The sequence below is a fragment of the Rhinatrema bivittatum genome, chromosome 7 (assembly GCF_901001135.1).
Source record: "Rhinatrema bivittatum chromosome 7, aRhiBiv1.1, whole genome shotgun sequence".
Lineage (NCBI taxonomy): Eukaryota > Metazoa > Chordata > Amphibia > Gymnophiona > Rhinatrematidae > Rhinatrema > Rhinatrema bivittatum.
In genome coordinates, this window is record NC_042621.1 from 234,104,123 (window position 1) to 234,131,957 (window position 27,835).

A 27,835-nucleotide genomic window follows, 5' to 3' on the forward strand; every position below is an offset into this window, starting at 1 on the left:
GCAGGATTTAGAATCACCATCATATAGAAGTGGTGCCAAATGCAGCATAGGACCCGGAATATGGAGAGGAGCCAGCTCGGATGGAGCGGGAGGATTCAGTGAATGGAGACTGCTCTGTATGGCATCCATTCATGCAGCTATTCCTTGAAGTAGGCCAGCAGTTTGCTGAACTTGCTCCTGCTGTTGCTGGATCTTGAAGGCTAAACCCAGTATGGCCTGGGCTGCAGACAAGTCAGCAAAGCATATGGCCTCAGCAAACTAGTCATGGCATGATTGACGCACCCTCACAGGCGAACCTGCTGGGCCCACGCCGACAGCAGGCAAAGCTGCACAGGCAGGGTCGAGGAAAAGCTTCACTTATCCCAAACCCGTTCCCTGGAGCTTGAGCGTTTGGGGTTCAAGGGCAGGCACGACTTAGTTGAAAGTCTCATAAGTAGCAGCTAGGCGAAGTCAAGAGGCAGAGGTCTGGACAGGCAGCAGACAGGCATGGTTGAGGTCCAGGCTAAGGTCAAGCACGAAGATCAGTCCAAGGCAGGGTAGGAACAAAGCAAGACAGGAAGAATGAGGCTGAGCAGGCTGGATGAGGCAAGTTACAGAAGAGCAGGGCAAGGCAGGCTGAAAGTACAGGAACAAGAGGATCCATGGAGCAACACATACTGCAGGATGGTAGGGGACATGTTGATGAGGCATCAATAGTAGTGCAGCCGGATATTTAAATCCCAGCGGCATGACATCATCAGAAAGCACATGCCGCTTGTTTTCCTGCTGCGGGGCCATCAAACGACAATGTGCGGTATGCCTGTGCACCTAGAAGAGTCATTGGTGGCCCAAGGAGGAGGAAGGCAATGGCAGTTTTTTGTGGCGTCTGGGGATGAGTGTGGCCAGTTGCAGAACCATCCTAAGGTGGGCTAAACATGATATCAAGGACCCTTCTCCTGTGACTGGGGAGTTCCTCCCTGAATCAGAGAACAGAGAAGAACCTTCAGCTAGAAAAGCTACCCTCCTGGGCAGATCACCTCTGAGGAAACAGAGGTCTCTGCCTCAGTCGCCATCTTTTTCATTGGGGTCATGGGTAAGTATTTCCCCCTTGTTGAGATCTGAGGAATACTCAGTAGTGATTCTGATGAACTCCTTACCTGATTTACTGCATTACTTCTTCCCTCCTGAGAACCTCTGCTACTCCAGAATTCTGGATAAATTAGCAAATGTTCCAGGTGGATCTGAGAATGGATGTGTTTTTGCCTTTTGAAGTTCCTACAGTCTTAAGCAGACTCAGTGGAGATTCCTATGTGTTATGCTCAGGCTTGTGGACCCTTGGCCGACAAGAGGATGGTATACCTTTTGGAGGATCCGTAGGGTCTCTTGTCGGGTGGCGAGGCAGAACAGGAGGCGGGACCGGCTGACCCTTGGCACTGGAGGCTGAGGCGAATACAGAGGCGATGAAGAGACGAGATGAGGCGCTGAGTCTTCACCACTGGTGGTCTGCGGTCCCCCCGGGAGGAGCCCGTAGGGACCCGACCACTGGGACTTAGGTGGACCTAGAGAGGTCAGAGCAATGGTGCAAAGGCCAACTGGAGCTTCGCCCTGGAAGCCCACGGTCCCCCCAGGAGGAGCCCGTAGGGACCCGGGCTGCTGGGACTTAGGTGGGCCCTTGGAGACGGAGTCTTGGAGGAGTCCTAGGTCGAGTGCCAGAGGGTCGTCGCTCACCAGTCCAAGGTCGTGCACCAGAGAATCGCCGCTTGCCAATCCGAAGTCAGGAACCAGAGAATCACCGTAAGCCAATCCAAAGTCAGGAACCAGGAACACCAACACGTAACAGGAGCAAGAAGCAGGAACTCACCGAGGCAAGCAGACTCAAACAACACTCGCAAGAGACATTGCCAAGTCGAGGAATGAGCAGAGGAAGTCTCCCTATATACTTCCTCTGCTCTGGATCATTGGAAGCAGATGAGTCTAGTTAAAGGGACCAGGTCCCTTTAAATGCAAATGAGTTGACAGCGGCCATCTTGGATCCCATGGCGGCGGCCATCTTGGATTCTCCCGGCAGTGAGACGCTGAGCCCCGGGGATGCTAGGAGGGTTCCCGGTGAGTGGGTACCCCGCGGGCCCACTCCAGCCTGCAGGAACGACTGCCCTGGGTCCGGGCTTCCTTCGGGCTGTTTGCTGCGGCGGGTCGCCGCTGCGGCCAGGTAGGGGGGGGGCGCGCCTGCGGGTGGCAGCGGGCACGAAACACAACAGTACCCCCCTCTTTAGGGCGCCTCCCTGGAGGTCTGGGTTTGGACGGGTGGTCTCTGTGAAACTGGTCCAAGAGACTCCGGTCCAGAATGTTAGCCATGGGCTCCCAGGAGTTCTCTTCGGGACCGAAGCCCTCCCATGCCAGCAGGTATTCCCATTTCTTGCGATGTTTCCTCACATCTAGGACCTCCTGAACCTGGTAAGTGAGGTCGTCTTCAGAGGCGACAGATTGGGGAGTAGGAGGCGTGCTGGAGGGCCAGGACAACACCAGAGGCTTCAAGAGAGAGACATGGAAGGTATTATGTATCTTGAGAGACGGAGGGAGACGAAGCTGGTAAGAGACTGCACCCACCTGCCGGATGTTGGGGAATGGCTCGATGAATCGTGGAGCCAGTCGTGAAGATGGCAGCTTCAAGCGGATAAATTGTGTACTTAGCCAAACCTTTTGGCCCGGGCGGAGAGGCGGGTACGGTCTTCTGCGCTGATCCGCGTACTTCTTAGCTGCCTGGCCGGCCTTGACCAGGGCGCGCTGCGTAGATATCCATAGCTGGTGCAGTTCCTCAGCTGAGAGCTGGGCTGCGGGAGACGGTACCGTAGTAGGGACAGGCATAGGCGGTTGTGGCTGTCTCCCATAAACAATCTGAAACGGGGAGGACCCCATAGCCGCGGAGATGTGGGAATTCAGGGTGAATTCGGCCCATGGTACCAGACTAGCCCAGTCGTCCTGTTTTTCGTTCACGTACAAACGGAGGAACTGTTTCAACGTTTGGTTAGTTCTTTCTGCGAGACCATTGGTCTGAGGGTGATAGCCTGAAGTATAGTCCAAGGTGACGTCAAACATTTGGCATAGGGCCCTCCAAAAGTGGGCGGTGAACTGAGGTCCCCTATCAGACAGGATACTTTTAGGCAGACCGTGCAGGCGAAAGATATGCTGCACGAAGAGTTGGGCCAACTGAGGGGCAGTCGGCAGCCCTGGAAGGGGCACGAAATGTGCCATCTTACTAAAGCGGTCCACTACCACCCAGATAACTGTATTGCCGCTGGATAATGGTAGGTCGACCACGAAGTCGGTGGCCACGTGGGTCCATGGCTCCGCGGGCGCTGGTAGCGGCTGGAGTAGACCTGGGGTCACGCCATGGATCTTCTTGTGCCGGGCACATACCTGGCAGGACTCCACGTAGGCCCGAACATCCCGGCTGAGTTTAGGCCACCAATAGTATCGGCGCAGGTTTTGTAACGTCCGGGTTTGTCCAGGGTGGCCCGAGCAACGGGAGTCGTGGGCCCAAGCGAGGACGTTTTTGCGCAGGTGCTGTGGGACCAAGGTCTTCCCAGGAGGGATGGTAGTGGTGGCAGACAGGAGGACCCGAGATGGTTCAATGATGAAGCGTGGTTCCTCCGTGCCTTCTGTAGATTCGAAGACGCGCGATAAGGCGTCGGCCTTGACGTTTTTCCCGGCGGGTCTATAGCAGAGAACGAAGTTAAACCTCGTGAAGAATAGAGCCCAGTGAGCCTGCCGTGGATTAAGCCGTTGAGCCCGCTGCAGGTACTCTAAGTTTTTGTGGTCCGTATAAACAGTAAATTGGTACTGTGCCCCCTCTAGCCATGGCCACCATTCTTCCAAGGCTACCTTTATCGCCAAGAGTTCCTTATCTCCTATGGCATAGTTCCGTTCGGCCGGGGAGAACTGGCGGGAGAGGAAGGCGCATGGGCGTAGCTTGTGCCTTTCAGAGGTCTGACTCAGAACGGCGCCAACGCCTTCAAAAGAGGCGTCTACCTCGATGATAAATGGCCGCTGCGGGTCTGGAAGTCTAAGGCATGGCTGTAACGAGAATGCCTCCTTGAGGCGACGAAAGGCGGTTTCTGCCGCAGGGGGCCATTTCTTGGGGTCCGCGCCTTTCCGGGTCAGGGCCGTCATCGGGGCAACGATGGTTGCATAATGTGGGATAAAAGATCGGTAATAATTCGCAAACCCCAGAAACCTCTGGAGTGCATTGAGTCCTGATGGCTGCGGCCATTCCCGAATGGCCTTCAGCTTCTGTGGGTCCATGCGGAATCCTTCTTTGGAGACTATATATCCCAGAAAGGGAAGGGATTCCTGTTCGAAAAGGCACTTTTCTAGCTTCGCGTACAGATTGTTTTCTCTAAGACGCTGTAGTACTTCAATGACGTGCTGGCGGTGAGCGGATAAGGTATCTGAAAATATCAGTATGTCATCCAGGTATACGACCACACATCGGTACAGGAGGTCGCGTAGGATTTCATTCATAGTGTTCTGAAACACTGCGGGAGCATTGCAGAGCCCGAATGGCATACTAAATATTCGTAGTGGCCGTCTCGGGTATTGAATGCCGTCTTCCACTCATTGCCTTCTTTGATGCGGATCAAGTTATAAGCTCCCCGGAGGTCAAGCTTGGAGAAGATCTGTGCTCCTTGCAAACGGTCGAAGAGTTCCGAAATGAAGGGTAGCGGATATCTGTCTTTGACCGTTATAGCATTCAGGCCTCTATAATCAATGCATGGACGCAGACTCCCGTCCTTCTTGGCGACAAAGAAGAACCCCGCTCCTGCGGGGGACTGGGATTTCCGGATAAATCCTCTCTTCAGATTTTCCTCAATATACTCCCTCATGGCCTGCGTCTCAGCCGGAGAAAGGGCGTAGGTGCGTCCTCGAGGGGGTTCTGTCCCTGGAAGAAGAGTGATGGCGCAGTCGAAGGATCGGTGCGGTGGCAGTACTTCGGCCTTTTGTTTAGAGAAGACGTCCGTGTATGCGGCATAAGGAGCTGGTAGACCCGGGAGACTGGTGGAAGCTATGGAACAAGATGCTGGCACCATGGAGTGGAGACATTTGCCGTGGCAATTTGGTCCCCAACAAGCCAGCTGCAGTGTCTTCCAGTCAAACTGGGGCTCATGATCCTGGAGCCACGGGAGTCCTAGAACAATGAATGAATGGAATATTCCAGGACGTAAAATGAGATTTGTTCCTGGTGCAGGGCCCCAGCTCTGAGCTGGATGGGAATCGTGGCGTGTGTCACTTGTTCTGGGAGGGGCTTCCCCTGGATCGAGGAGATGACCATGGGAGTAGAAAGGTGGACTTGTGGGGTCCTTAGGTGTTCCACCAGGCCTTTCATTATAAAGTTGCCGCCGGCGCCGGAGTCCACTAATGCCAAAGTGTGGAAGTCTCCTTCGGTCGTGGATAGTGACACTGGCAGTGTCAGTGGAGGTGCAGGTGTGGTACGGCCCAGGAAGAGACCTCCTCCAGGTCCTAGGCCCGAGAGTTTCCCGATCGCTCTGGACAGGAGGCTATTCGGTGGCCCGCCGTGCCGCAATAAAAGCAGAGTCCCTCCTTTGTGCGCCGTTGCCGCTCCTGTGGAGATACCTTCCCGCGACCCAACTCCATGGGTTCGTCGGCAGGTGCCCGAGGGACTTCGGGAGCACTCTTGTGCGGAGGAGAGGGCCTCCTTGCTGCTGTAGTCACCGGGATGTGGAACCTCATGCGACGGTCTACATGATTGGCCAACTCAATCATGCCTTCAAGATCGTCGGGGAGTTCCTTCGCCGCCAACTCATTTTGGAGGCGTGATGCTAGGCCCTCCAGGAAAATACCATGCAGGCAGTCCTCTCTCCAATTTAGCTCCGCGGCCAGGGTGCGGAATTCTGTGGCGTACTCGGCCACAGTGCGGGTGCTCTGCCGCAACCGGAGCAGTTCGGAGACCGCAGTGGACTTGCGGACGGGTTTGTCAAACATCTGCCGAAAAGCAGACAGGAACTGAGTCAAGTCTTTAAAGATCGGGTCACTTCTTTCCCATAGGTGAGAGGCCCAAATTAGGGGCATCCCGTCGAGCAGGGACATGATGTAGCTGGTCTTGACCTGGTCACTGGGAAACAGCACCGGCAGTAAGGAGACGCGAACCTGGCACTGGCTGAGAAATCCTCGACACAACTTTGCGTCTCCGGCGTATCGAGAGGGCGCCGGGAGTTGTGTGGTAGTAACTTGCCCCTGGTCGCTTCCAGAGGCCTGGACGGAGTGGGGTTGGGCAGGGCGACCTCCTTGCGCCCCAGACGGAGATGGAAGCGTGGGATTCATAGGCCCTAGTGCTTCCAGGCGTTGGGTCAGGCCCTGTACCGCAGAGACCAGGGCGTCGAGGGTCTGTTGTTGGTCTTTCAGATGCTGGGCCATCCCAGGAATGGCCTGGCGGGCAGATACCTCCGCCAGGTCCATGGACTTGGCAATCTGTTATGCTCAGGCTTGTGGACCCTTGGCCGACAAGAGGATGGTATACCTTTCGGAGGATCCGTAGGATCTCTTGTCGGGTGGCGAGGCAGAACAGGAGGCGGGACCGGCTGACCCTTGGCACTGGAGGCTGAGGCGAATACAGAGGCGATGAAGAGACGAGATGAGGCGCTGAGTCTTCACCACTGGTGGTCTGCGGTCCCCCCGGGAGGAGCCCGTAGGGACCCGACCGCTGGGACTTAGGTGGATCTAGGGAGGTCAGAGCAATGGTGCAAAGGCCAACTGGAGCTTCGCCCTGGAAGCCCACGGTCTCCCCAGGAGAAGCCGTAGGGACTCGGGCCGCTGGGACTTAGGTGGGCCCTTGGAGACGGAGTCTTGGAGGAGTCCTAGGTCGAGTGCCAGAGGGTCGTCGCTCACCAGTCCAAGGTCATGCACCAGAGAATCGCCGCTTGCCAATCCGAAGTCAAGAACCAGAGAATCACCGTAAGCCAATCCGAAGTCAGGAACCAGGAACACCAACACGTAACAGGAGCAAGAAGCAGGAACTCACCGAGGCCAGCAGACTCAAACAACACTCGCAAGAGACATTGCCAAGTCGAGGAATGAGCAGAGGAAGTCTCCCTATATACTTCCTCTGCTCTGTATTATTGGAAGCAGGTGAGTCTAGTTAAAGGGACCAGGTCCCTTTAAATGCAAATGAGTTGACGGCGGCCATCTTTGATCCCATGGCGGCGGCCATCTTGGATTCTCCCGGCAGTGAGACGCTGAGCCCCGGGGATACTAGGAGGGTTCCCGGTGAGTGGGTACCCCGCGGGCCCACTCCAGCCTGCAGGAACGACTGCTCTGGGTCCGGGCTTCCTTCGGGCTGTTTGCTGCGGCGGGTCGCCGCCGCGGCCAGGTAGGGGGGGCGCACCCGCGGGCGGCCGCGGGCACGAAACACAACACTATGCACAAGTTACTCCAGGATCTTCAGTCCAGGATATGGCAGAATCCCATTACTTTCCTGCCAGTAGCCAGAAAACGTGACCTGAAATATAGGGTGCAGCCAGTCCCTGGGTTTGTTGTGGTCCAGCTTCCTCACCACACTATTAAGGTAGAGTCCATACTTAAGCGGGCCAAGAAGACTTGGGAGATTTCCAGTACCCCTCTAAGGAAAGCCTAAAACTTCTAGACACCTTTGGAAAGAAAGTCTTCCAGAGTTCCATACTGAGAGCTTGCATAGCAGCACACTAGCCATGCATGATGCGTTACTTGCACAAGCGCATTAAGAAGCTGAAGCCCTCAACAGAATCACTAGACTCAAAACCTGTCACAGTTCACAAAGCAGTGGAGGAGATGGAGAAACGTGAGAGGTTCCTAATCTGCTTAGTTTGTGAATCATTTGACATTGCAGCCAGAACATTAGTGATGGCCACAGGGGCTCCCAAACTGGCTTGGTTAAGAACCAGAGATCTGTGGGAAGATGTACATGATCAGTTTGCAGATGTCCCTTGTACAGGAGATAATTTATTTGGAGACAAAGTCAGCTACTATGGCTCACTTTAAGGAGCATTAAGCTCCCCTCCCACCAATATCTACTTAGTTCAATAAGCTATCTGGCTAAGAGGTGCCGCCCCAATCCGCCCACTGCCTGTGTACAAGGTTCTCCGGCTAAGAAATAGCTGAATAAGTGATTTATCCAATATCTATTAGTGGGAGGGTGTGACCAGCCTCCATTTCCCATGTACCAATGCTTCTTCTACTCTTAGTAGTGTCAAAGACTTCCCCTGTCATACATTTATTTTATTTATTTATTTAACACTTTTCTATACCGACCTTCATGGTAGAGACCATATCAGATCGGTTTACATCGAATTGGGGAACTGAACCATGAACAGTAACCAAAAACAATAGGTTGAACAAGAAGAACAAAGTTACATTTAACAGGGAAATTAAACTTGGAAGCATAGACTGCTGGAAGGAAGGAAAGGCTTGAGACAGCAACAGCTTCCTATCAGAGGGTGCCAAAGAGTAAGATGTCAACCAAAAGCTCCGTAGGAGCTACAAGTGAAGTCTGGGCCTAGTTTTTGATTAATCTCAGGCCCTATTGCCAACCACCTCTGCTCAGGGGAGGTTCAAATCCTTCCTTGCAGAATGGATTAAGATCACCAGGGACAATTGGGTCCTGAAAATTGTGTAATGTGGGTACTGTTTGAGTTCTTCCATTTGTCTTTGATCCATTAGTTTTTAGTTTTCAATCCAGACCAATCTCAGTTGGCCTTGCTCCAATTGGAAATTGAGTCCCTTCTGCAGCAGAGGATGATAGAGCTGATTCTGCTGCTGGTCCTGGACCTCAAGGATGCCTATACTCATATCTTCATTTATCTTCCTCACTGAAAGTGCATCAGGTTCGTTGTAGAAGGAACTCATTACAAAAACAAAGTCCTCCCTTTTGGCCTCTCTGTGGCCCCAAGGGTGTTCACCAAGTGCCTGGTGGTGGTAGTGGACCTTCGTTGGCAGGGAGTCTGCATCTTCCCCTATCTGGATGACTAGTTGGAGTATTGTAATCCCTCAAGAAGACCATTTAACTTCTTCAGTTTTTGGGATTCCTGGTCAACTTTACAAAGTCGAATCTCACTCCTTTCCAGAAGATTCAGTTCATAGGAGCCTTGATAGACTTAGTATGGAAGTGAGCATATGTCTTGGATGAATGGACTACAACACTAAGGGACCTGGTGAAGAACTGCATGTATTTATTTATTTATTTATAATGACTTCATTCCCGCCTTCTGCAATAGAATAGTGTGGCTCAGGTAACATCTGAACATTAACAATCAAATAACAGATAAATAACTATATATATAATTACAACATATAAAATCATATATTACATAAATGGTTAATTACATAAAAGCATTTAAAACAATTCTGTTTTTAAACCCTTTCTAAAATTTAAAATTATTATTATATGAAACATTTTGAAATACTTTAGTTTTCAGAACTCTTCTAAGGTTTTTTAAATCAATCTTCATTGTAACTCTATCGAGAAAGCATTACCACATAAAAGGCACTAAAAAAGAAAGAGCTCTCTTACTTGTTAACTGTTGACAGTACTCCCCAGTGGGAGATAACATAAGCAACCGTAGGGTCAATATTCAAAGTTTAGACCTGCTATTAAGCAGGTCTAACTTAGACGGACAATTTATCCAATTAAGTATCAATATCACTACTTAGTTCAATAAGCTATCTGGCTAAGTGGTGCCGCCCCAATCCGCCCACTGCCTATCTACAAGGTTATCCGGCTATGAAATAGCTGGATAAGTAATTTATCCAGCTATCTAGCGGCTGCTGAACTTAAGTGGATATTTAGTAGGAATGTGAATCGGGCTTCGGACGATTGAAAGTATCATCGATATTTTCAAAATCGTCAGAAATCGGGGGCTCCCCCAAAACAATAGGAAAATCCCACAATATTGTTCGTGGGGGTTCTCTTAACATTTTGGGGGAGGGCGGGAAAAACGGTACACAAAAATAACCCCTAAACCCACCTCGACCCTTTAAAACTAATCCCGTAGCTTCCCCCACCCTCCCGATCCCCCCAAAAACTTTTTACAGGTACCTGGTGGTCCAGTGGGGGTCCCGGGAGCGATCTCCTGCTCCCGGGCCGTCGACTGCCACTAATCAAAATGGCGCCGATGGCCCTTTGCCCTTACCATGTGACAGGGTATCCGGTCCATTGGCCGGCCCCTGTCACATGGTAGGAGCACTGGATGGCCCGCGCCATTTTTAAAGACGGATGAAAAAAAAAAACACGATGTGAATCGGAACCGGACTCCGAACCGATTCCGGTTCCGATTCACATCTCTAATATTTAGCGGCTGCTAGATGATAAGTCCTATTTATCTGGCTATCTGCCAGCTGAATATCAGGCTCCCTATATCTTCTGACCTCAATGCTTGTGATGGTTCATACATTTGCATTTTAAATGCTATTATACATCTATACTCTGAATGTAACAATTTATGCAGTAGCGAGACTGGACTCCAGTGAGATCAATCTTAGGGCCTCATTTTCTAAAGTATCGCATGCCTGCGATACTTTAGAAAATTGCGCTAATGGGGGGCGGGGGAGGACAACCCGGGGGGGGGGGGGGCGTCCTGCGCTAGCCGGCAGCGATCACACCGCCGCGGTGCGATCGCTGCCGGTTTCGCACCCAATAGCGCCACCATAGAAGGTGTAGCTATTGGGCGCAAAATAGGACACGAAAAGGCCCTTACCTTTTCGCTGGCAGCGCCGTCTTTGCGGAGTCGGCCCCGGTGACGCCCCGACTCCTCCTCTTCCGGGGCCGACTCCGCCCCAATTTAGGTAGTGCAGGCGTGCACTACCTTTGCAGGCTATCGCAGGCTTGCGCTAGCAGCGCAAGCCTGCGATAGCCTTGGTAAATAAGGCCCTTAGTCAGCCTTGGTCATATAGTGGCTGCAGTGAACATTGTCCCCATGATTTAGATGAACCTGAGAGGTCTTCAGTGGGTCTTTTGATGTTTATGGGATTAACTACAACAACCTCTGTCTCACTGCATCTCAGTAATGACCAGGTTGCAAGCATCTCTGCAATGGTGGTTAAAACCACCAGTCCAGGAGGTGGGCCTCCACTTATGAATGCCACCTCATCAATACATTTTCTCCACTATCACTTTCAGCAAGTATGGCCTGAACTCGAGAGAACATGATGCTTAGCAAAGAGCCACCTTCAGATCACTTCCTGGAATGGCATGCCATCTGCTACACCCTCAGGGTTTTCACTCACTTACTCATAGGAAAGAAAATCCTGATATAAACAGATAACCAGTTTGCCTTGTTCTTCATAAATAAGCAAGGGGGCACTGGATCCTGTGTTTTTCATCAGGAATCTCTCAGGATATGTACATGAGCTCTCAATCACAGAACTTTCTTACAGGCAACCTACCTTCCAGGTACTTTAAACATGCTGATGGATAGCCTCAGCTGAATCCTTCTACCGCACGAGTGGGCGTTGGACCAGTGGGTGGCACATAACAGATTCAACCTCTGAGGTCATCTGACAGTCAACTTGTTTAGTACAGAAAGCAACAGAAAATAAAACAGTTTTGTTCTATACTTCTAAGCAGCTGCTGTTTAGCCTTCTACACTTTTTTACTTTGCTGGGATGTCGGTTTACTTTATGCATATATCTGCCAATCCTATTGATTGCAAGGAAAATCCATAAAGTGATTTGAGATCAAGCAGAAATTATCCTCATTGCTCCAGTGTGGCTGAGGCAGGTGTGGTTCCTATACCTTCTCCAGTTGTCTGTGCAGTCTCTGATCCCATTGGGGACTTCTCCATCTCTCATCATGCAAGAGGAAGGCAAACGCCATCATCCTATTCTATCCTCTCTGGTCCTTACAGCATGGATGTTGAATGCACAAAGGTTTACTCTTTGCCTCTTCCAAGGGATGTGGAGGACATTTTGATTTTCGTCAAGAAGTCTTCAATTAGTAGGTTCTTCAATTTCAAATGGAAGAAGTTCTTATCCTGGTATCAGGCTGGCTTTCTGAATCTGTTCTCCTTCAGCCTAAAGAACTTGCTTCAATACCTGTTCGCTCTTTCTTCATTGGTACTTAGTACATCCTTGGTGAAAGTACACTCAGTGCCATTGCAGCATACCATCAGCAGATAGAGGGCATCAGATTCTTCATTCATTCATTGATACCTAAATTCATGAAGGGATTGTGACATTCCAAGCTTTCTGTCTCCAAACCTCCATTGCCTTGGGATCTTAATGTACTCTTTGCTCAGCTTATGAAGCTTCCATGTGAACCTTCTGGAGTCTGCTTCTTTGAAGTTATTTATGTGGAAAGTGAAGTTTTTGATAACTGCTACTTTCATTTGGGGGGTGAGTTAATTATAAGCACTGGTTTCTTATTCAGCCATAAGGTAAATTTTCAAAAGGATGCGCCAATTTTATTACATGCGCACATTCTCACGTTCATGTTATAAAATCCAATACCCGCGCGCAGGTGACCCCTTGCTCATGCAAGAGGGGGGGATTTTATTTAAAAGTGGCTGGCGATCGGGCCTTCCCCAGTTCCCTAACCCCCTAACTATCTTTCCTCCCTTTTCCCCTCTCAGCCCTGACCCCTACCCCCCAACTCACCTACATTTTTTTGTTTTAAAACTTACCTGCTCTCACGAGCAGAAGTAAGTTATGTGTGCCGGCCGGCTGAGCACCTAATGGCGCTGTCCTGGCCTGCCCCCACCCCTGGTCCTCCCCAGTCTGCCCCTTTTAAGAAACCTGGCTCTTCCGTGCCTACTGGGAGCTACACACGTGGCTGGGCCACTTTGAAAATCGCTCAACGCATTTGAGAAGAAGTTGACCATAGAGGCAAAAACTCACAATAAAAACTTTTAAAATATATCCAAAGCAGAAAGCCTGCAAGGGAGATGGTTGGACTGTTGGATGATCAAGGGGTTAAAGGGGCATTTAGAGAAGATAAGGCCATCACGGAAAGATTTCTTTGGTTCAGAATTTACTGAAGAGAATGTTGGAGAGATACCGTTCCGGAGAAGGTTTTCATGGGTGATGATTCAGATCAACTGAACCAATTCACGGTGAACCTGGAAGATGTGGTAGGCCTGATTCACAAACTGAAGAGTCATAAATCACATGGACTGGATGGTATACACCCCAGGGTTCTGAAAGAACTAAAAAATGAAATTTCAGAACTATTAGTAAAAATTTGTAAACTATCATTAAAATCATCCAGTGTACCTGAAGATTGGAAGATGGCCAACTTAACCCCTATATTTAAAAAGGGATCCAGGGGTGATCTGGGAAACTGTAGACTGGTGAGCCTGACTGCCAGGAAAAATCATGGAAACTGTTGTAAAGAATAAAATCACAAAACATTTAGATAGTCATCATTTGATGGGACACAGCCAACATGGATTTACCCAAGGGAAGTCTTGCCTCACAAATCTCCTACATTTTTTGAAGGGGTGAATAAACATGTGGAGAAAGGTGGACTGGTAGATGAGGTATATTTGGATTTCCAGAAGGCATTCGACAAAGTCCCGCATGAGAGGCTTCTAAGAAAACTAAAAAATCATGGATTGCAAGTTGGTTAAAAGACAGGAAACAGAGAGTAGGATTAAATGGCCTGTTTTCACAGTGGAAAAAGGTAAACAGTGGAGTGCCTCAGGGATCTGTAATTGGGCCAGTGCTTTTTAATATATTTATAAATGATCTGGAAAGGGGTACGACGAGTGAGGTGATCAAATTTGCGAACAACATAAAATTATGCAGAGTAGTTAAACCTCAAGTGGATTGTGATAAATTGCAGGAGGACCTTGTAAGACTGAAAGATTGGGCTTCCAAATGGCAGATTAAGTTTATCGTGGACAAGTGCAAAGTGATGCATATAGGGAAAAATAACCCTTGCTGTAGTTACACAATATTAGGTTCTATCTTAGGAGTTACTACCCAGGGTGCTGTGGAGATCAAAAAAGCAAATAGAATGTTAGGAATTATTAGGAAAGGAATGGAAAATAATCTGGAGGATGTCATAATGCCTCTGTATTGCTCCATGGTGAGACAGCACCTTGAATACTGTGAGCAGTTCTGGTCACCGCATCTCAAAAAGGATATAGCTGTACTGGAGAAAAAGCAGATAAAGGCGTCCAAAATGATATGGGGCATGGAACGGCTGCCCTGTGAGGAAAGGCTAAAGAAGTTAGGGCTGTTCAATTTGGAGAAGAGACGACTGAGGGGGGATATGATAGAAGTCTACAAAATTATGAAAGGACTTGAACAAGTTAATGTAAATCGGTTATTTACACTCAGATAATAGAAGGACCAGGGGACACTCCATGAAGTTAGCAAGTAGCTCATTTAAAACAAATCAAAGAAAATTCTTTTTCACTCAGCATATAGTTAAACTCTGGAATTCATTGCCAGGGGATGTGGTTTCAGCAGTTAATATTACTGGGTTTAAAAAAGGTTTGGATAAGTTCCTAGAGGTTAAAGCCATACACTGCTATTACAGTAATTAATAAGCTTGTGATCTATCTAATATTTGAGTACTTTCCAGGTACATGTGACTTGGATTGGCCACTGTTAGAAAAAGGATACTGGCTTGATGGACCCTTGGTCTGACCCAGTTTGGCATTTATTTTCTTATGTTCATAAGAACCACTGTACATGCTCAATGAAACTTTAAAGATTAATTTTCAATGTGATATGCATGCCCAAACCATGAGATGCACATGCATCTAGCACATGTGCGTGTCCGCACTCTCTCTCTCTCTCTCTCTCTGACTTACGGGAGACTTTGCAAATGGCGATGAAACCTTACCGCATGGTCACGGCAGCTATCGCACAGCCTAACGCATTTGAAAGAGGTGTAGTTAAAATCGGCGTTACGGCTGTGCGATAGCTCTTCGCAGACAGGCAAACCCAGCCCACTCTCCGCCCCTAACTCCTCCTATTATTGGAATTTGCATCGTACCATTACCGCATTTTGAAAAATGACCCCCTTAGTTGGGTGTTGAACCATGGGTTTGTTTTTTCTCTTTTGTTCTTGATCTGTTTTGTTCTTTCTGGGTTTATATTGTCGCATAGGTTTATATTATCACATGAGTTATGGCATTAACACGTTATCACATGCGTTAACCCCATAACACATTTTGATGAATGACCTGTTAAGTTTTAGGGGTGGTGAAACTTAGCTGGACAAATGCTTTGAATATATGTGTTTAACATTGCAAGTAACATTGTTAATATTAATTTTATAGGAACTGGATTACACAGTTATCCCAATATGCAACAGAAAACTTTGAGCGAGCTGCGGAACTGGCAGTGGAGCTAAATGAGGCTTGGATTACCCATAATGCTGTGGTGTATGTCTTAAATTACAATAAGCATATTATAGCCACAAGAAGACAAAAAGAATTGGTGCACACTTTGAAGATCCTGTTTAATGCAGTTCAGAGTACTGGCTACCATGAGTAAGTTTATTGGCATCACCTAACTGGTTAGGTTTAAATTGTTTATGTTGTTTCCTTTGTAAAGATGAATATGTAGACTTTCAAATTCTTTTTTTATGGGAATTTCATTAGAAAGCAAATGCAAAACACTTGTGAGTTCTCTGACTGGCAGAATAAAATTATGTGTCATAGATGTACATTCCATCCATACAATACTTGTGAACAGATATTATTTTTACAATATACACAGTCAATCCTGGCAAGACCAAAATTCTACTGTACTTTTCAGATCTTTCTGAGTTATGATTCTTAACACACAGATTTAGCATATATATTATGAGGGCATTTTTTAAGCTCTCCACCTACATGCAAAATACAAAGATACTTAGTACCTATGAACTTTAGACCTAATTTTCAAAGGGAAAGTACATGTGTATTTTACAGATGAAAATTGTCAGCAAATATAGAATACCCATGAGGTTTGCATTTGCTTACAGTATGGGTAAAATTTACATGGAAAATGACATGTATAAGTTTGAAATATGATCTGTGCACATTGGGGTCAATTTTAAAAGAAGCGCGCACGGCCTACATCTGTGCGCGCTACCCGGCATGCACACATGTATGCCTAATTTTATAACATGCGTGCACAGGCGTGCGCATGTTATAAAATCGGGGATCGGTGCGTGCCAGGGGGTGCACAATTGTGCACCTTGCGCGTGCTGAGCCATGCTGCCTTCCTCCGTTCCCTCCCAAGAAATCGGAGCATCCTGGAAGGGAACTTCCCTTCCATCTAACCTGACCTTCCCACCCCTTCCCCTAAACTTCCCCCCCCCCCAGCCCTACTGTAACCCCCCCAAAATGTTTATTTTACCTTTACACGTGCCAGCGTGAGATCCTCCGATTGTGCAATGGCCGCTCTGTCGGAGGCCTCTGGCCCTGCCCCCACCCCGCCCCAGACCACTCCACCCAGCCCCAGGACCGCCCCTTTTGTAAAGCCCCAGGACTTACACGCGTCCCGGGGCTTTACGCGCGTCGCCAGACCTTTTTAAAATAGGCCCGGCACGCGTAAGACAGGTTATGCGCGTAACCTTTTTAAAATCCTCCCAGGAACGCCTCTCCTCAATAGCTAAAAGTGTGCATGCAGTGGGACCCTGCACATACATTTAAGCTATTCTGAGGGAGGGGCATTTTCAAACAGCTAATTTACCCTAACTTGCTATTTACTCAGGTAAATGGCTTTAAAAATTGTCCCAAAATAATCTTCTGTCTTTTAAAAGATTTCTATCCCACACTAGAGGAAATTGAAGGCAGGATCCGCCATTAAAGTTTTGGAACCAGCGCATTCTTATGATGGTCCTTTCTATACCATAGGTGGTTTTTCAATAAATCTTTTTAAGATTATTTTTGGAAAGGTTTATTGATCTTCATTAACCCTTTCCACGTTTGGTCGTCTTCTGTGTGTGTATTATTTGAAAATTGCCTCCATGTGTACTTATATGTACATGAACAGTTTGATTTATTCAACAGGTATTCTTAACAGTCAGATGCTATTCATTGTCCTAGAAACATAGAAACATAGAAATGACGGCAGAAGAAGACCAAACGGCCCATCCAGTCTGCCCAGCAAGCTTCACACATTTTTTTCTCATTCTTATCTGTTTCTCTTAGCTCTTTGGTTCTATTTCCCTTCCACCCCCGCCATTAATGTAGAGAGCAGTGATGGAGCTGCATCCGAGTGAAATATCAAGCTTGATTAGTTAGGGGTAGTAGGGGTAGTAACCGCCACAATAAGCAAGCTACACCCATGCTTATTTGTTTTACCCAGACTATGTTATTCAGCCCTTTTGGTTGTTTTTCTTCTCCCCTGCCGTTGAAGCAGAGAGCTATGCTGGATATGCGTTAAGTATTAGTTTTTCTTCTCCCCTGCCGTTGAAGCAGAGAGCTATGCTGGATATGCATTGAAAGTGAAGTATCAGGCTTATTTGGTTTGGGGTAGTAACCGCCGTAACAAGCCAGCTACTCCCCGCTTTGTGAGTGCAAATCCTTTTTTCCACATTTCCTCTTGCTGTTGAAGCTTAGAGCGATGTTGGAGTCACAGTAACCATGTGTATGTTTATTGAATAAGGGTATTATCTCCAGGCAGTAGCCGTCATTCTGGCGAGCCACCCACTCTTCATTGACGGCCTCTTGTTTATCCCATGCCCCTTTGAAGTCCTTCACAGTTCTGGTCTTCACTACTTCCTCCGGAAGGGCATTCCAGGCATCTACCACCCTCTCCGTGAAGAAATACTTCCTCACATTGGTTCTGAATCTTCCTCCCTGGAGCTTCAAATCGTGACCCCTGGTTCTGCTGATTTTTTTCCTACGGAAAAGGTTTGTCGTTGTCTTTGGATCATTAAAACCTTTCAAGTATCTGAAAGTCTGTATCATATCACCTCTGCTCCTCCTTTCCTCCAGGGTGTACATATTTAGATTCTTCAATCTCTCCTCATAAGTCATTTGATGAAGACCTTCCACCGTTTTGGTCGCCCTTCTCTGGACCGCCTCCATTTTGTCTCTGTCTCTTTGGAGATACAGTCTCCAGAACTGAACACAATACTCCAGGTGAGGTCTCACCAAGGACCTGTACAAGGGGATAATCACTTCCCTTTTCTTACTCGATATTCCTCTCTCTATGCAGCCCAGCATTCTTCTGGCTTTAGCTATCGCCTTGTCACATTGTTTTGCCGACTTCAGATCATTAGACACCATCACCCCAAGGTCTCTCTCCTGCTCCGTGCACATCAGCCTTTCTCCCCCCATCGAATACAGTTCATTCGGATTTCCACTCCTCATATGCATGACTCTGCACTTCTTGGCATTGAATCTCAGCTGCCATATCTTCGACCACTCTTCCAGCTTCCTTAAATTCCGTCTCATTCTCTCCACTCCTTTCGGCGTGTCCACTCTGTTGCAGATCTTAGTGTCATCTGCAAAAAGACATACCTTACCTTCTATCCCTTCCGCAATGTCGCTCACAAAGATATTGAAAAGGACCTGTCCCAACACCGTTCCCTGCGGTACACCGCTTAAAACCGCTCTCTCTTCAGAGAGAGTTCCATTTACCATCACACATTGTCTTCTGTCCGTCAACCAGTTTGCAATCCAGGCCACCACCTCGGCACTCACTCCTAAGCTTCTCATTTTATTCACCAGTCCTGTCGGTTAAGTACATTTTGTGCATCTGTTTCAGATGGCCATGTCTACTAAGGATGTGCAATTGTTTAAAATATAATGGGAAACGCCAATGACATTTGTTATTTCATGTTGTTTATAATCTGAAACAAATCTGGGTTTGCTTTCATTTTTGCATTTTAGCAGTTGCTAAAACAATTTAGATTGTGTTAATTGTTTTTAATGAAAATTAACATGATAGTTTTCCCAAGTTATGGAAAGATCACTTTAGATGGTCTTTCCATAACTTTGGATAACTATAGGCCTTATATGTCTTCTGTTAGGTAAAATCTCTTTGATAATCAGATATTGAATGTTTGATTTTCTAATTTCTTGTTATGATTTTATGCTGTTTGTCCATGTAACTGTTGAAATAGGTGAACCTAGATAACAGGTCCAGAGACCATATCTCAAATTTCTGTTGTAGTGAAAACACTGATATTATGCCAAAAGATGTACTTTACAGGGCTTCCTGAGTAAGAGGAAAGATTAGCCCGAATTTTTGATTGGCCGTGTGCATAAAATCGGGTGGGGGGTTACGTATGTGGCTGGGCCCTGTGCTTGCGCGCCCATGTTATAAAATCAGGCGTACAACCTTTTAAAATCTACCCCTTAGTGTGCACACCCCTATTGCATAACTTTGCCATTGCTGATTTCTTTTTTAGTGTATTTTTATTAGAATTTGATGAAATAATACTAATCCCAGCTCTTTTTTGTCTTTCAGTATTTTCTGAAAGGTGTGGGGTTTTTTATTATTATTTTTTTTCTTCTTAGGAACACTGCACTTGTGGTGATGATGTGCAATGCTTTGGCTCAGGGCATGATTCATGCTTGGATTCCATTATCAACTATTAAAAAGGCAGAAGCAGAACCACAACCAGAAAAAGGCAAAAAAAAGAAAAGTGCTGGAAAAGGAACTGAAAAATCTAATGCTCTGCAGGTTTTGTCAGTCGATCCAAATGGGTTTCCTGATGTGAAAATGGCCTTAGAGGTATAAATTTCTAATTCTGCTTTATATTACTGCCCTGCCATTGACTTGACTTGAAACACAGAAAATTAATTTTGTTGGATTTTTAATTTTTTCAGAAGAGATAGCATTAGTATTAAAAGAATAATAAAATAACTTACAGTTCAAAACATAAGTGCTTGCATTTGATCACAGGACAATGGGTCTGTAGTATCTATACCTTCTTATTTCCAAAGCAATTAGCAGTCTGTTAAAGTTCAAAATCTGTAATTTTCTCTCAGCTGAACAGTTTGCAATTCAGGCATAACACTGTGTTAACGCTGGGATTAGTGGACCCTTGAGCCGGCCGTGCAGTTGAAGATTGGCTGAAAAGAGAACTCCACTGAGATGATACGGCCAGGAGGCGGCACAGAGCCAGGAGACCAAGCAGGAACTTCGCCACTGGAAGCCCGCGATCCCCCCGGGAGGAGCCCAAGAGGACCCGGGCCGCTGGGACTTAGGAGCGGTTTCCCGGAGCAGAAGTCCAACTGAGTGGAGAACAGTCCGAGGATCTGAACTGGCAGCAGGCAAAGAGAAAAAGTATACGAACCAAAAACAAGAACCAGGGCATCAGTCCGAGGGCTGGAAAGCAGAAACTGAAGCGGAGACTGGAACTGGCAAGGAAGCAGGATCAGGAGAAGCGGCTGGAACAGGTGAGGAAGCAGGATCAGGAGCGGAGGCTGGAACAGGCGAGAAAGCTGAATCAGGAGCACAGGACCAAGGACAGCAACAGTCACTCCTTAGAATGAACTCTGTTGCAAGGCAACGACTTCAGTCAACGCCGAGTTTAAATATCCTGCCAGCATCTGACGTCATCTCGGGGGCCGGCCTCGGTTTCATGCCCCTGCGCCTCCAACTGCCTTCGCCTTGCGACCGCACGTGCCTAAGAGGGGTGGAGCTCTGAAGCGGAGCTCGGCGGCATCTCCCTCGTGGAGACGCTGCTGCAGAGAGGGTCGAGAAGGCCTGAAAAACCTCGGACACAATCGCGGGACCCCAGGGTGGAGGAAGGTAAGGATCCGGTCGCAAGTCCAGCGACCGGGACCGCAACACACTGATCACCAGCTTCTAGAAAATCAGGGGAACAAGCTGTTTTGTTTACTCAACGTTTCATTCATATTAGGAAATCCAACTCCCAGAAAGAAGAGCAAAGTAAGGAAACAAAACCCAACATGTGTTCAGACTAGTAGTCCCATCAGAGATTATTACATGTATATCCAAGGTGCCATAGTAACAATATGCAAATCTAGGACTTTAACCAGGCCTTCCCCTAGGTTCCACAGTATAGCTTTATCCTCCACCACCAACCTACCCAAATTCGTATTAACCCCAGGTCGCTCATGATTTACCAACTTCTATGACATTTCTACTGAACTATTTCTTAATATCTCTTGTATCTCCAATGCTAAATTTGCTTCTTAACTATATATATGCATTTTCTATGCTCAATTAACTCATATCTTTATTACCACCTAGTGTACCCCATTTATACCTATTTTAATGCATCACTTATACCAAATATACCTACTTCAATCTATCCCATAGCTGTGTGCTGTACCTGTAGATGCTTTTTTATGTGCTCAGTGTTCTCCTTCAATAGTTTATAATTCTCCTTGCGACTTACCTTTAGGAAAAGGCAAATTATGAAATGTTTAGAAAAAAAAATAATATAACAAGGTACAACACCATTATCTTTAACTATTAAATGTGGACTCTTTTGTTATACTGGTTGCATTCTTATAATCAAGGTCTGTTGTCATTTATTATATATTTTTTTTTCATTGTATTTAAAAATGGTATCAAATAAACAATTAACCCAACAAAATCTTTCTGCAGAATTGCTAAATATAACAATCCCAGCTTCAGCATGAGTAAAGAGAAAACATTTTGTTTGGTGACTTTTCTTCATAGATTTTAAGAGTACTGCTCTTCCTTCGCTCCATAGCTTGATGAGGGCCACATTTTGGTGCAGTATGCACCTGCTTCAGGGCTCCTATATCACTTTTTCTTACTCATTGCTTGTTCTGAGGCACTCTGAACTCTCAAAGCTGTGTTGCGCCCATCGGTCGCAGGCGGCTGCGACCTATGCTGCTCACCTCCTTTCTCTACATAGCTCCAACTCTGGGCAGAATGGCGGCCTCTGCTTCCACAAGCCGGCCCTAATGGCATACCCAGGACGGCGTGGGCGCTTCCAGCAGCCATCTTTCATCCGGGGTTACTTAGGCATGCGCGTGCAAGCCTGCCATCCTTTTAACTACGTCATGGCGGGAACTTCGGAGGCGTCCCCACTGCATGATATCACCCGCTCATGATACTTAAACCCAGCTGACCATCTGAGCTACGAGTTAGCAAGGAATCTCATCCTGCTAGTTCCACTACCTTGGGACTTCCTCACTGACTACTGGGTGTCCTAGGTACCAGCTTCTCGGGAGCCTTGCCGCACTCAGGGCTATCCGCTCCTCAGAGAGCCATCTCTCTCTCTTCTCATTTCAGTGAGTTCCTGCATCGTTCTCATCTACTCCTGCTGATCCTGCTCCAGTCATCCTTGGGGCTTTACCACCCCTGCCTCGACCTTCTCGGCGTGAGTACTCTACCTTTGTGGCACAGATTCTCGGGTTACCCAGCTTGCGGACCAATACCGGATCCATCGTGTCTTGTGCATTCTACCAACGGCTTCCGGCCTACCCCATGCTGCGGACCATTACTGGGACAGCCAGCACAAGCCAGCCTAGATAAGGTATACACCGGGACTCTCCGCACTGTGGAGTTCTACGGGACTGATCAGCTGACTCCAGCCTCGTCTGCTTGCTTTTCAAGATTGTTGCTGTATAATAAAGTTGTCTCTCTGTTGTATATCTACTGAGACCTTGCCTGTTGGGGTAAGGACTCTCAGGGCTCCTCCCTGTGGGCGGAGTCTTCACTCGCCTCGACCCAAGGGTCCACTATTCAGTTCAAGACACACCAAACATAACAAGGTGTTTTTGAATTGCAAAGCACATAACTTAAGAGAGACAAGTGAAATGAGAGAGGAGGCAATCCTGGGTGATGTCATTATACAGTGCTTTTCCATTATCAAGTCAGCTGATTAGCCAGACATATTGGGAAATCTTTTAGATACATCATATGCAGAGAACCAATCAATATCTTTTGGAAATTCCCAATGTTTAACCATTGGCAGGAGTACATAATGTAGTCAAGAATCTGTCAATAGGAGGCAGTCTCAAAATACAATGTTGCTTAATTTCCTGATTTTTTTTTAAAAGGTTACATAAAATTGAACAAACAATCCTATTAATGTTCCCCACAGAGACATTAAAAACTGGGGATACCAATTGGTTTTTAATGGAAATTTCCACTGTTTGAATGCTGCTCAAAGTTCATTCCATATTCAGATACACTGAATGCTGTTGCTTAAAAAATAATAAATAAAAATAGAGATACAACATGGACTCTTTCAGTTATTTACAAGATGCTATCCCATTCAGGTTCTTTATTCAGTCTATGCGGGTAGGTGGTCTGAACTATGTATAGCCACTATTGTTCCCTATGAATCAACTGTTTCATATCACCCCTCTCAGAAGGGTATTCACCTGATCAATAATGCACCAAATGAATTCCTGAAACTGATAGGTATATTGGTCACAATGTGACACCAAATGTGCCTCCATCTTCTTTGCCTGAAAACAACACCCGTGTTCAGTAAGTCTCACCCTAATCATGGAGGGCAATATTTAAAGCTATTTATATGGATAAAACAGTGCTTTATTCAAATAAATGGTCTTGTTGAATATCGCCTACCCTTTATATACATATACAGTGCCAGTACATAGATGGGCCCGATATTGAACTCACATCAGGACTTATTCAGCTAGCTAGCGGTCCTCTGAATATCTTTTAGCCAGCCAATTTGTGGCAGTGGGCAGATCTGGGATAAGTAGCGATATTCGTTCTTATCTGGTTAAGTTAATCAAATAAGTTAGATCTAACTTAGCCGAATTTAAAATATCCAGCTAAGTAGTGCCTTGACCGCAGATATTCAGTGGCTTAGCTATGCCGTTGAATATCCCTTGTAACTTAGCCTGATAAGTTATATCTGGCTAAGTTACTTACCCGGCCAGTGGCGAATATCGGGACCAGATAAGTTTACCTGCAGTAAGGGGGAGGAATTTTTGGAAACAGAGATGAGAAGGAGTTTCGAAAAACACATGCATGTTTGCAATTTCAAACCTATGTGTGCATTTTTAGCTGGAAAAAGTACTCACAGAAATTACAAGTGCAGATTCGTTTGGGTACATTTTCCTTAGTTAATTTTCAAAGAGAAACTTTTCCCTTGGAAAATTGTGTAAAGTCCACAGGTAAAAAGTACTCACTGACATTACTTATTTATTTAGACGTTACCCTCTGGAACAGTTCCAAGCAGATTCTTTCAGCAAGTAACAACAAATTTACAAACAAAATTACAGCAGTCAAATCATCAACAGTACCACACAGTTTTGCAGGAAAACAGTACAAGGAAAATAAATTAACAAGAGGCTGATCATAATATGTTAATATATTTAAAAAAATCTAAATAGCAACAACCAAAGCAAGCAATCAGTGTTAATAAAACAAAGATAGAACCAGTCCTAGGAAATCCAACCTGGGGATCAAAGCCCAATCAGGTATAAACCAACTGAAAGAGCCAGGCTTCAACAAGTTTAAAAAATCATAAATAATCTGTACATTTCCTGACCTCTAATGGATGGTTATTAGTCCATTAATTTGGGGGTTCTGCTATGAGTATCTGTCTTGTTCCTGTTTTATTGTTATGTATATATTGTAATACATCTGCTTCGAACATGAAGGGGTCGATTTTAAAAGGCGCTTGTCCATGTGCGCATGGTTCCCAGTGCACGCACATGAACGTGCTGATTTTATAACAAGGTATTTAGCTAGATTAACTTGTGAGTTATCTGGCTAATGCTGAATTTTGAATATTAGGATCACTTATGTGGCTAAAATGTAGTTTGATAAAGTCATTCTAGGGATGTTCTGGGGTGGAGCTAAGTTATCTGGCTAATTTATCTGGTTTTCAGCTGTATCCAGCTAACCCCTGGATGCCCAAAGCCATGATGTTTTTTTGAGGCAGGGGTACCACTATTGTGGGGGGAGTGTTGCTGCAATAGTGGGGACCCTCCCTGAAGAAACATCATAGCTCAATGGCACAATCTTTTATTTCACAGTCAAACCCCATGGGGCAAAAAGACACGTATAGTAGCTCTTTAACATGATGGCAGTCCCAAACTGAAGGGTCCGCCATCGCATTAAAGGATCACTGGCACGCACCCCCCCCCCCCCCCCAAAAAAAAAAATAATGGGAAAATGGGGGAGGTTGATGGAGGATCAGGGCTGACCCCCAGCTCAACCCAGAGCTGTCCCCTGAGGCATCTTCGACTCCCTCCAAATGTTTCAAAATACAAAAAAGAGCCCACGTGGCGATGGCCCTGGCCCTCCAACCAAATCCATGAAAATAAAATCTTGCCCCACTCCCCCCCCCCCCCCCCACCTCCAGTCCATCAAAATCTCAGGCAGGCCAGGTTCTCCCATGACACCCAGTATATTTAGATCTCAGGCAGGCCAGGTCCCCCCACCCCCCAGTCCATCAAGATCTAGGGCAGGCCAGTGCCCTCACCCTCCCAGTCCATGAAGATTTCGGGAAGGCCAAGGCCCCTCAACCCCCACTAGTCCATCAAGATGTCAGGCAGGCCAGGGCCCCTCCCCCCCCCCCCCCCCCCACCAGTCCATCAGTTTTACATCTCAGCCAGGTCCTGGCCCTCCTTTTCATACTCATCTGCTTCACCGTATAGGTTAAAATCAAATCAGGGTCCTGGTCACCACCCCTCCTCCCTTCAACCACCTTACCCCACCTACGCCCTCCCCACTTCACTCCGAGAACCTTAAATTGAAGGATGGGATTCTGCGTGAAAGTCGAGTGTACCCTCACACTCAGCACAGTCAGTGCCATTTTCCAAAATGGAGCTTATCTGATCTTGCCCCAACCATATTACAGGGGTAAGATCCGGGCATCGGACCCAGGCTACGTGGCTCACTCAACTTCCCATCTTTGCCACTATTTTTTTTTTTTTTTTGGTTTGCCTCCCCTTTACATGTGAGATGGGAGCCTCAGGACCCATATTAGGGTCCTGGGCCTCCCGCCTCACATTTACTGCTTTTCCAAGAGGTGTTATTTTATCGTGGCTGACCATTTTCTCAGGACACTGCTGACTCTGGTTTTCCTAATATGCGTGCGCAACGCCCGCACTGAGCTTAAAGGGCCAGTGGCAGGAAACCCAAAGAGGCATCCATCGATGTCGTCAGGATTCATGCACTATTTAAACCTGCCTTGGATGCCTCTCCAGTGCCTTGGCAATAGGTCATCGCACTGGAGAAGTGCAGTGCCACTGGTTCCTGGTTCTTGACTCCTATCCCTGATTCTTGATTCCTGCTGTATACCACTGAGTTCCTGTGTCTTGTGTTTGGTTCCGTTAGCAGTCTGGTTCATCTTGAGTTCTTGTCTTCCTGGACAGTCTTCCTTATCTGTCTTCAGTGTCCCTTCCTGCTCATGTGGTCCCTCATCCTCCTCTTCATTCCTTGTCTCTTTAGATTGGACTTCTGGCTCTGACCTCGGATCAGACTCCCAGTTTCGACTTTAGATAGGATTTCTTGCTTGACCTCAGATTGAACCTGGATGCTGCTTGAACTCCGCCTGCCACTGACCACTGCCTGTTTACTGTTATTGACTGAACTCCGCCTAGCCCAACCACTGCCTGAACCTCGACTCTGCCCACCTTTGACCAAAGCCTGAATTTGACTGATTGCCTGTCACCTGCCCTGATTGCTGCTTGATCTCCACTTTCTCCTACTGTGTTGTCCTACAACATCTTCTACATGACAGAGCTTCTCTTCCACAGAGACCTGTGCCTAAGTCCAGCTGGGCCCAGCACTCGAGGGCTCAACCTAAGGGGAATGAGGGCTGGTATTGGTGAAGCTCCACTTGGACCTCTGCTTCAGCCAGATCCACCTGCCAACAGTGGGGACCTGCAGGGTTCCTCCCTGCAGGTTGCTCCAATTCCTCCTTGGTCCAAGGGTCCACTTCCACAACACTTTAATTGCATACATTTGCATTATTCCCTGGGTGGGGAGATTCAAAATATCACATATATTTCGTGATATACATAATATAACGTGCATTAGAGCACTATCATGGCTTGATATATCTCCCAGTAACTTAGCTAGATAATTTCATGTCTGCCTCAGAGCAGTCCTGAAATTATCCAGCCATGTGTGCCTGGATATTCAAAAGAATATAGCCAGATAAGTGGCAAGGTGTTAAAAAATAAAAAGTAAAGTGCAGACTTGCAGCTCGATTCCCACTCCTCTGCCCAATGTTTTAGAAAAAGTCCTGCTAGATCAAGCAGAATACAAACCCCTTTGAAATCACATTAAAAATGTGGTGGGGCCCTCTGGTCAGTCTCTCACCTCCTCTTACCCTCGCATTGATTCTATTAATACTGTCCCAAAGTGTTCCTTCTTGCCCTTCCACTCACCTAGTGCCTTTAGGAATTCTGCCCTTGTGTTGGGATTGTGGTGCTCTAGCACAATCTGGCTGCATTCAAAAGTTCACCATGTTTGAGGTCAAAAAGGAGACTTTGGTGAATAACTAATAGGGAAGGTTGGTGAATAAAAAATATTATTTTCAGTTGGAATAGAGGCTATAGCAGAAACAAAACAACAGCAAATTGGGTGATAAGGAACATATAGCGGCTGATGTACTATTTTTTTCCAAATTTTTGTCTATGGGAAAAATGCTTTGTACATCCAGCCCATAATGAAGCAATTTGTGACTGCTTAACTCTGGGTTGTGGAATGTATTTGCTGACACTTTACCCTATGCATAAACCTCATTATCTCATTTTTGCATATAAACTCATTTAGGTGACATCGGTCTTTTTATAGGAAGAGATGGGGAAACCTTTCTGGACATGCTTGGCCTATGTTGTAAGGGCAAGAAACCAAAAATGCCTGCTGACATTTTCATCATCAGATCTCCTCATTAGAATATGCTCTGAAATACTTATTCACCCTGGCTCCATACAATTCAATGGGGAAAATCCTATCACTCACACACAGT

General features: G+C 46.8%; 1 protein-coding gene across 2 annotated transcripts in view; it reads left to right on the forward strand.

Moving 5' to 3' along the window:
• CFAP46 (cilia and flagella associated protein 46) overlaps positions 1 to 27,835 on the forward strand; it is an 831,934-nt gene that overhangs the window by 233,110 nt on the left and 570,989 nt on the right. For both annotated transcript variants that reach the window (XM_029609979.1, XM_029609980.1), the window contains exons 19-20: positions 15,255 to 15,467; positions 19,437 to 19,653. In XM_029609979.1, coding sequence (XP_029465839.1) covers positions 15,255 to 15,467; positions 19,437 to 19,653 — 430 coding nt within the window. The remainder of the gene's footprint in view (positions 1 to 15,254; positions 15,468 to 19,436; positions 19,654 to 27,835) is intronic.